The 10,260-nt window shown below is 67.1% G+C and overlaps 1 protein-coding gene across 1 annotated transcript; it reads left to right on the top strand.

Annotated features, from left to right (window-relative positions):
* Positions 1–800: 800 nt before the first annotated feature.
* On the top strand, positions 801–7,278 carry CILP2 (cartilage intermediate layer protein 2). Its single transcript, XM_048927635.1, has 9 exons — positions 801–861; positions 1,908–2,003; positions 2,456–2,728; positions 2,892–3,074; positions 3,622–3,780; positions 3,889–4,149; positions 4,246–4,354; positions 4,426–4,583; positions 4,684–7,278. Exons 1-9 carry the CDS (start codon positions 801–803, stop codon positions 7,074–7,076), a joined length of 3,693 nt encoding a protein of 1,230 aa, XP_048783592.1. The 3' UTR covers positions 7,077–7,278.
* Positions 7,279–10,260: the final 2,982 nt, after the last annotated feature.

Genomic DNA, 10,260 nt, shown 5'->3' on the forward strand with positions numbered 1-10,260 from the left:
TCTGTGGGTCCCGTTGGTACCCATGGTGTGTTGTCCCCATGGTGTGGCACCTCTTGGGGTGCAGCCCTTTGGTACAGGGCTAAACAACCCCAGGTTTTGATTAATGGTGAGGATGGCGATGAGGCAGAGCTGGGGCTGCTTCTACCAGTGCCAGCTGATGGGGAGGAAGCGTCTGCAGCCCCAGAATGATGCGGGGTTTGGGTGACCCCAGAAATCCAGGTTCTGGGAGCCTGAGTGTGGGGAACAGAGGGACCTGGGGACGGGGCCACAGTTTGGGGTGATGCCCCCACTCTGCCTTTTGCTGGCTGTTCCCCTCCTACCCTGGGGGGTGCCGGGGGCCACGGATGCAGTGAGTTGCTCACAGTCTCAGCTGACAGCTGCACACGTGGCCCAGGTCACAGCATGGGCACCCACCAGCCGTGCCCACGCGCAGCACTGCCAGGGAGCGCTGGCACCCCGACCCTGACCGCATGAGCTCAGAGGAAGGGCCTTTTTCATCTTTTTTCCCCTTCCCTCCCAACTGCATTCCCAAGTGCATCCAATTTTAGCAGCTTTGCAAAACAAGCCCTCAAGTTTCCCGGGTTGGAGCGGCGCGTGGCAGCGCGCGGCCGGCTCACGGGGAGGGCTGAGGGCTCCTTCCCGCTTCCCTGCTGACACGGGGCCAAACGCGGCGGAGCTGACGGCCCTGAGTGCCAGGATCCGATTTCTGCTGTCTGCTGGCGCGAGGGGGAAAGCCCTCCTATATAGACCTGCGAGGCGGCCGCGCTCGCAGTCGCGGGTGGAGCGGTGCGTGGGCAGCAATGGAGCGGCTGCTGCCGGCCCTCCTGGCTCTCGCCGCCTTTTGCTGCACCGGGGCAGCAGGTAAGGAGACCTCAGCCTTTGCAGCAGCATCCCAGGGACGCGGCTGGGAAAGCCCCTCCTGCGTGGTGCGGCGCAGGGCCGGGGGTTGGGGGTGGCGTTGGGAAGGACGGCAGCCCCCGGGGCTCGCCAGATGTTTGCCGGGGCCAGATGTCAGACAGCCGCTGGGAACGTCCCTCCTGCGAGCGGGATGTGTCGGCGATGCTTAGGGCTGTGCTGCCCCCATCGGGGCGCTTCGTCCTCCCCGGGGGAGCCGGCGATGTGCCCCCCTGCCAAGGAACAGAACCTGGGGGAAAATCCACCCATCCAGCAGGACGAGGGGCTGCAGTCCCCGCTGCGCTCTGCCACCAGGCTCCGCCGTGTCCCCAGGGGATGGGGACGGGGTGGCGCTGCAGCCGGCACAGGGATGCTCCCCGCGGGGGGTTACCCACCGTGCGCTCATGGTCCTGGGGGCCACGTCCTGTCTGGGGTGACAGCCACCCACGGGGCACGCTTATCAGCTCACTGCAGACCTCCCCGGGCTGCTCTGGGTCCATCGGTTCTCCCCTTTGGTCGCCGTCCCGCAGAAATCCCCGCACAGCCCCGCACATCCCAGCTCCTCTCTGGGGATCCGTTTGTCCATCCTGCCGCCCGGTGCCCATTGCGTGGCTGAAATCCCAATTACTGCGCCCAGCTCCTGCAAGAGGGGATGTCCTGAGCTGACCCCTTGTGGGGGGGACTCGGGCATTGAATCCCCACCGTGCCACCCGCTTTCCTGCTCACCCAGCCCCGGGCTGCAGTGCTACAGCCCAATTTCCTGCCGTGTCTGCTCTGGTTGCTGGGGGCTGATCATGCCGTGGCCTCAGTGAGGCAGCTCAACACCCTGCGTCACCCTGGGGCAGCATTTCCAGCATGCAACCTCTGCTCCAAACCCTTCCCTATGCTCCCCACCTGCCCCGTGCCTGGAGAAAGATGTGATTTACACCACAACGTCGGTGTCTGTGGCTCAGTGACAGCCCTGGGGATGGGGTGAGCCACTGTTGGGGACTCTCACCCTATGCCCCCAGCAGAGTCACTGGAGAACGACTTGGAGCCCGGCAAGAACGACGCACTGGGGAAACCCTGGAAAGCTCCCAGCCCGGAGGAACTCGACCTGAACACAGCAGGTAGGACACAGAACCACAGAGCAGTCCCTGAGTCCGTGTGGGGCACCACACCGTGGGGATCCAGGGGACACCAAACCATTGGGGACACCGTGCCACTGGGGACACCGCACCATGGGGGACCCACAGCCAGAGCAGTGCAGAGACACTTCTACTCATAGCACCCAAAGGGGCTGCACAGTGCAGTGCCCTCCCGTGCCACCCCGCTCCCCCCGGGGACATCACGCTTTTCCCTGGCACTGCCCCCTTGCAGTAGGGATGCGAAGCCACCCCCAGGCTCCCCGTGTCACAGCGCCCGCTGCTTGTGTCTGCTCATCCTTTCCCTTGCAGCCCCCATTTGTCCCCACGGAGCCGTACCGGGATGTCCCTGCCCCTTCCCCACCCCCGGTGGCACCCGAGGCCACATCGGTGCGCTCAGGGACGGGGGTTGTGCGCTCACGGGGGGCTCCATACAGGCGGAGGGGCTGAATGGACGTCGTGGTTCAACATCGACCACCCCGGGGGGGACGGCGACTACGAGAGCCTGGATGCCATCCGCTTCTACTACCGCGGACGCGTCTGCGCGCGGCCGGTTGCCATCCAGGCGCGCACCACCGAGTGGGAGCTGCCCCAGGACGTGGGCGAGGTGGTGCATTTCAGCCCCAAGAAGGGCTTTCGGTGCGTCAACAAGGAGCAGCCACAGGGCAAGACCTGCTCCAACTACCACATCCGCTTCCTCTGCCCGCTGGGTGAGTGCCGACCCCGGCCCCGACGGCACCTCGGGGGGGGGGTCCGAGCCCATCGCCCTCGGACGGCACCAACCCGAGGGAGAAGTGCTGCTGGGGAGTCGGTCCCGGGGCGAGGGGTTCCCATGAACCTGCCCCCCTCAGTCACCCCCTCTGCCCCCCCCAGAGCACATCTACTGGTCTCATTGGTCCTCCTGGAGCCCCTGCTCGCGGAGCGCCTGCGGCAGCAGCGGGACCCAGAGCCGCCGGCGCCGCTGCGTCAACGCGCAGGTGGTGACCGCGCTGAAGGAGCTCAAATGCAGGGGCAAGGCGGTGGAACGGCGGCCGTGCAGCACCGGGCCCTGCCCAGGTACGGACACCCCCCCTCTCCCCACGCACGGATCCGACCCCACTCCCACGGCTCCACCTGCCGCCTCCTGTTCCTAAAGAGACGGAGGAGACGGCGGCGGAGCCAATCGGCGGCCCTTCCCCGGCCGCAGGAATGTCGGCGCTGGGCTGCGGTCTCCCGTTCTGGCTCTGCCGGTGAAGGTTCTGCGCTCCTCTGCACCCTCCTCCCCCCCACCCCCGCCGGCTCCGAGCCCCACGATGGGTCACGGGCCGCCCTGCGGGGGCCGCGTCCGTACAGCGGCCGCCCCCGAGCCCACGCGGCACGCCCCGGGCGCAGCGCCTCCGCCCGCACATCGTCGGCTTAATGGCAATCACAGAGGCTGCGCTTATAAAAATAGCTTGGCAGGGGCCGGGGGGCCGGGCTGGGGGTTGGGGGGCCGAGCCGGGGGCTGCACGGGGCACGGCAGCCGCACGGGGCCTCGTGGGGTGGGGACCCCCTCTTGCCTGCATCTCCCATCCCATCTCCCATGGGCGGTGCTGCTGCCCGACGCCTCGCCGTCTCCCCGCAGAGCCGATGTGGACGGAGTGGGGCGCGTGGGGTTCCTGTTCCCGCAGCTGCGGCAGCACAGGGACGCGTGTCCGCCGGCGGAGCTGCCAGAACGCCCGGAAGCTGCTGTGCGCCGGACACCCCTCCGAGGTGCAGCAGTGTCCCCCCACGCCCTGCCCAGGTACCTGCCCTGGGGACGCGGAGATGCTGACCCCCGTCCCCCCCCAACCCCGGCTTGGCCCCGCTGGTGCCGGTGGCCGCGAGCTCTCAGCGCCGTGCCGTCCCGCAGCCTGCCCCGAGCACACCCTGCAGGGCGCTGTCGTCTCCGCCGCTGGTGCAGCGCTGCCCGGTGCCCGTGTCTACCTGGAGGGACGCCCACCGGCGCTGCTGGCACGCAGTGACACGCGTGGGGCATTTCGTGTGACTGGGCTGTGTGTGAACATCGGTGCAAACGTCAGCGCCCACCGTGATGGTTTTGCTCCAGGACTGGCACCCGTTGTGTCCAACGGCACCGGTCTGTTGGTGGCACACATCGTGCTGCAGAAGTTGGGTGAGCACTGAGCACTGCGCCCCATGGATGTGCCATGGAGGGATGAGGGGAGCAGGGAGGGCTTCACAGCTGCACCCTCCGGTCCTTCCCCTGCAGAGAAGCCCTACATGGTGCTGCACCCCACGCCGAAGGTGCGGGTGGCCGGGCAGGAGGTGACCTTCTGCTGCAAAGCCTCGGGGACACCCGTGCCCAAGAAGTACTACTGGTGAGCGGGTGTGGGCAGAGGGGACAAGGAGGACCTGCTGCATCCCCACTCACCGCATCCCTTCCCTGCAGGTACCACAACGGGACACTGCTGGACAGGACAGCACACCGCTACAGCAGCCGCCTGGTGCTGCGGGCGCTGACACCGGAGCAGGCAGGCACCTATCACTGCAAGGCCAGCTCCGAGGCCGGAGCCATCCGATCTGCGCCGGCACAGCTCACCGTGCTGGGTGAGCGGGGATGGGGTCTACGTGGGGCAGGAGCACGGTGCTGGCAGCACAGGATCTCTATGGAATAGGAACCTTAACCCCTCTCTGCCCTCTCCCCCAGCCCAGGGCCAGCAGAGCTGCAAAGCAGCACCAGAGCCCAGCCTGGTTGAGCTGCCTGCTGAGTGCCACCAGGATGCCGGCGGGTCCCGCTACTACGATGTGGGGCACTGCCCATCCACGCCGTGTGCTGGCAGCCCAGCTGATGGGCAGCGGTGCGGGGCGGGAGCGCGGCGCTGCTGCGGGGTGCGGCGCATGGAGACGCGGGAGATCCGCTGCCGTGGGTCCGTCCTTCCCATCAAGGTGGTGGCCAAGTGTGGCTGCGGGCCCTGCGCGCAGCCCCGTGTCCTGGTGCAGGGACGGGTGACTGCAGCCGACACCGGAGAGCCGCTGCGCTTTGGGCAGATCTTCCTGGGGAAGAAGAAGATCGGCTTCACCGGATTCCAGGGCTCCTTCACCATCGAGGTGCCGCCCGACACGCAGCGCCTGGTGGCGCGCTTCGTGGACCGGCAGCAGCGCCTGCTGGACGCCGTCAAGGTGCTGCCCTTCGACAGGCGCGGCGGCACGGTCTACCAGGAGGTGAAGATGATGCGGAAGAAGGAGGCGGTGGAGCTGGATGCTGGGCAGCTCAATGCCATACCGCTGGGTGAGGCGAGCGGCCAGGAGCCCATTGCTGAGCTCGTCATCCCCGCCGGAGCCTTCCTCCGCCCCTCCGGGGAGGTCTTCAAGGGCACCGTCAAAGCCAGCGTCACCTTCCTGGATCCCAGGGACGTGGCCACGGCGCGCGCCGCCTCCAGCGACCTCAGCTTTGCCAATGCCGATGGGGAAATCGTGCCCCTGCGCACCTACGGCATGTTTGCCGTGGACTTTCGGGATGGGGACTCGGGCACGGCGCTGCAGACGGGGCCGGTGGAGGTGCGGATGGACGCGGGGCAGATCTGGATGGCGGAGCACCTGCAGAAGATGAAGCTGTGGTCCCTGAACCCCGAGACTGGGCTGTGGGAGGAGGAGGGCGTCCTCCGCCCGACCAAGGAGCGGCGCGGGAGGAGGGAGGAGCGGACTTTCCTCGTGGGGAACATGGAGATCCGCGAGAGGCGGCTCTTCAATCTGGACGTGCCAGAGGACCGCCGTTGCTTCGTCAAGGTCAGGGCCTACAGCAACGAGAAGTTCAACCCCTATGAGCAGCTGGAGGGGGTGGTCATCAGCCTCATCAACCTGGAGCCCCAGCCCGGCTTCCCTGCCAACCCACGGGCTTGGGGCCGCTTCGACAGCGTGGTCACGGGCCCCAACGGCGCCTGCCTGCCCGCCTTCTGCGACGCCCGCCGCCCCGACGCCTACACGGCGTACATCACAGCCACGCTGGGCGGCGAGGAGCTCGAGGCCGTGCCCTCCAGCCCCAAGCTCAACCCCAATGCCGTCGGAGTGTCCCAGCCCTACCTGAACAAGTTGGGCTACCGCCGGCTGGACCACGACGACCCCGACATCAAGAAGACGGCCTTCCAGGTCAACGTGGCCAAACCCGACCCCAACAACATCGATGAGACCAACGGGCCCATCTACCCCTACCGCAGCCTCAGGGAGTGCGAGGAGGCGCCGGTCAGCGCCAACCATTTCCGCTTCTACCGCGTGGAGGTGGACAAGTACGAATACAACGTGGTGCCCTTCAAGGAGAGCGACCTCACCTCCTGGACCGGCGACTACCTGTCCTGGTGGCCCAACCCTCAGGAGTTCCGCGCCTGCTTCATCAAAGTGCGCCTTGAAGGGCCGCAGGAGTACATGGTGCGCTCGCGCAACGAGGGCGGCAGCCATCCGCGCACGTTGGGGCAGCTGTACGGGCTGCGTGACGCCCGCAGCGTGCGGGACGCCATGCGGGAAGGCAGCTCGGGAGCCTGCCTGGAGTTCAAGTGCAGCGGGATGCTGTACGATCAGAGCCTGGTGGATCGCACCTTGGTGTCCGTCATCCCGCAGGGCAGCTGCCGCCGCACGGCCGTCAACGGGCTCCTGCGGGATTATCTGGCGCGGCACCCTCCGGTGGCCGACAATAACAACACGGCCGCCTTCACCATGCTGGCGCCGGTCGACCCGCTGGGGCACAACTACGGCATCTACACGGTGACGGACCAGAACCCGCGCCTGGCCAAAGAGATCGCCATCGGCCGCTGCTTTGATGGCACGTCGGACGGTTTCTCGCGGGAGATGAAGTCGGACGCGGGCACGGCCGTCACCTTCACCTGCCAGGAGCGGCCGGCGGGACGCGAGAGCTTCTTCCAGCGCCTGCTGACGTCGCCGGCCGAAGCGCTGGATGAGATCCGGCGTGAGATGGGCGCCGGGGAGCTGCGCCGGGCTCCCCCCGAAGTGCTGGACTTCGCCTCCGGCGTGCGAGCCCTGAGCCCCGCGCCCACCCCCCGGAGCCCCGGCGGCCGGAGGAGAATGGGCCGCGTCCGGGCGCAGCAGTGAGCGGCGCGGCGCCGCATCCCGCTCCTCCCCCTTGCTTTTACCCGTGCTCATTTATAACGACCGACGGAGGTGGGATGGGGGGGACGCTGAGAGGCAAGGGGACGCGTCCGGCGGGGATGGTCCCCCTGCCCAGGGACGTTTTCCAAGGGGAAGGCAGGGAGATGCCCCCCGACCCCCGGTGCTGTGCCCTGCCCTCGTCCCCAGCCCCGCGCGGGGCAGCTCGTGGTGCTCCCCCCGGCCACAGGACGTGGCCCTTCGGGGGTTATTTAAAAATAAAGAGAAAATCCGCGGGGGTGAATGCAAACAGGGGAAAGGGATCGATGGGGATGGGGTCCCGTGTGCCATCGTGGGAGCCGAGGGCAGCCTCGGTGGTGGCTGGGTGCTGCAGCCGCTGGGGTGGGTGAGGAAATGTGGGGTTTCTTTGGGGGAAAAAAACAAGGGTTTGGTTGAAAAGCCCTCTTCTTTCTCCTGCACCTGCCTGGGTGCGGGCAGCGTGCCGGGGGCGCCGAGCTCAGCCCCCACAGCCTTCCCCTCCCCCAGCACTGCGCTGCTCCTGCACCCAGCCCAGACCCCCCTACCCCCATGTTTGACCTCGGGCACGTGTTATGCCCCAGATTCCATTTTCCCAAGAGAAACCAAAATCGCTTCTTCCGACCCCCCCCGCCCCCCTTCCCAGGAGGGCCGGGCAGCGCACGGGGGCGAGGGCAGGACTGAAGGATTGTACATTATTTATTACAAAATATACGGTTGTGTTTACACCCGAGTGGCTGCTGGGATTCCTTTGGGGGGTGCCCAGAGCTGGGGGGCAAAACGGAGAGCGTGGACATCCCCGGCACCCCCCTCCCCTCTGTGCCCAAAATGGGCCGGGGGTCCCATCCCATCTCTGTCCCCAAGTAGGGTTGGCCCCGCGTCTCCCCGCACCATAGCAGCACGGCGGCTGCTGTTTGCCTCGGTAAGCAAAGCAGCTTTGCAGGCTGCTGGCGGCCTCGCAGCGCGGGGGGGCGGGGAGGAACCGACCGGCCCCATAGCCGGGGGACGTGGCAGCCCCGTCTCCACAGTACCCGGCCACGATGTGCCGGGGAACCGCTGGCACGGGGTCAGGCGGCGTGCAGGACGCGGCGGGGGGGGGGTGCGGATCGTGCGGGTGTCCCCCAGCACGTGGACCCCTTGGCGGACAGCAGCCCCGCGCCCCCGCCCCGCCCGGGGGATGCTGTAATGGAACAGCTTCGTCCGCGGGGCCAAAACATCCCCTCCTGCTCTCGGGACAATGTTTCCCTTTTAAAACACGCTTTGGCCGCGCAGAAGCATTTTTTCCTCCTGCCGCTGGATGCTACCGCTGGCGAGATCAAAGGGGACGGAGCACCCGGGGGGACGTGGGGAGGGGGGAAGGTTGCTGTGCCAAAACCACCCCTGGGCGCTTCGGCAGCCAAAACCCGGCCCCGCCGCTCCCCCCGGAGGGGAAATGCCGCGGACGCGTCGGATGCTGCTGAGGGGGGAGCGCTCCGACCCCGCGTTCTTCCCCTTAAACGCCGAGATGTGAACCCCGTCCCCTGCACTGCCCACCCCGGGGGGGCTTTCAGCGCCCCGTCCCCTCAAGCCGGATGGGGGGGAGATGGGAGCTGCTGCTGTGGGTTGCGGACGAAGCGCCAGCGGGCGGGTTTGCTCTCCGCCGTCTGCTCGGCTCGGTCGGGGGGCCGAAGGAAAGCGCTCCCGCTGCGATTTCTGACGAAAGGGGATGAAAAACGGCAAAAGAAAAAAAAGATGCTTGGCGGCTCGTGGCGATTCCATCAGCAGGTCCGAGCCTGAAGGCTGCGGGACAAACGTCCTCCTGCGAGCGGGGGCTGCGGGGGCTCCTGAATGCCCCTCCGCACCACCTGCGCTGCTCCATTCCCCGCACCGCTCCCGAGCTCCTCCCGGCTCTGCGGATCGGGAGGGGGCTGCGGGGAGACGCTCGGGGCTTCCCCCCCACCGTCATAGAGGGCCGGGCACGGGAGGTCCGTGCTGGGTGTGCGGCCCAACCCCGCGTTCCCGTGGGCTGGAATCCCGCCCGGTGTCAGGGCCGGGCTGGGGGCTGCGGCCAAACCCTCCCGGGATCCCTTCGTGCCCTCACACCCGGCTGCACCCGCACCGCACCCTCTGCCCACCCCGGGGCTACCAAAATAACACCCCCCCCCCTTCCCCCCGCCCTTCCCGATGCAGAACTCATCGCTGTGGTGCGAAGCAGAGAGCAGCTGAGGACCACCGCTGCAGCATGGAGCCGTTCTGGGCCTCCTGAGCAGAGAGCACACAGCCAAACCCACCGGGGGGCGCCGGGGTTTTGGGGGGTGGGCAGGCTGCATCCACTGATGGAGAGGGACGGGGAGCCTTGGGGGGGGGGCTTTGCTGCACAGCAATGGTTTTGGAGTCAGAAGTGCCCTATTGTTGGGAGGATGGGGATGGAGGGGATGTGGCACAGAGCCGCTCTTGTCTGGGGGATGCCAGTGCTGCTCAGCCCCCCACCCCGCTGGGTGCAGCACCCATGGGTGCCCCCAAGCACGTCCCGGTGCTGGCAGTGAGCAGAGGTTGTGCTGAGCAGAGCCGTGGGCTGGAATGCGACTTGGGAAGCAGCTTTCTCGCTTCTGGGTTTGGTGGTTTTTCTTCCTTTCTTTCTTTCTTTCCCCCCCTTCCCCCCTTTCTTTTAAATAATGGAAAATATAATGAGAGCGCCTAAACTGAAATAACAAAAGGCGGCGGCCAAAACTCCAGCCCGAAATAGGAGCGAAAGCCACGTTCCAGGCTGCGAGGGAACACACAGGCAAGGGATGAAAGCAGCAGGGAACAGCAGACGCTGCACGCTGCGCTCGGCCCCTCGCTGCTCCCGGGGGGGGCGCAGCTCCTTGCGTCCCTCCTCCCCCCACGCTGCACTCTTTGCAGCCCCAAATGATCCCAGCAGCTCCTCTCCCTGCGCCACACTTAGTCCTTATGGGGGTGATGACCCTTGTCGAGGGGGCACAGAGGGCTCTCCTGCCTCGCAGCTCAGCATCCTGGGGGGGGGGGGGGGGGTGTCAATATGGGACACGGGAGGTGCCAGCTCCGTCCCCACCCGTGGCAGCTCCTGCTGCAGAATTCCTGTCCGTCTGGCCAAGAGACGCGGCGTTGCCGGAGCAGGAGGAAAACACGCGGTGAGCAGCGGGGAGGGCAGCCC

This window comes from Lagopus muta, chromosome 26 (assembly GCF_023343835.1).
Source record: "Lagopus muta isolate bLagMut1 chromosome 26, bLagMut1 primary, whole genome shotgun sequence".
In the NCBI taxonomy this organism is placed as follows: domain Eukaryota; kingdom Metazoa; phylum Chordata; class Aves; order Galliformes; family Phasianidae; genus Lagopus; species Lagopus muta.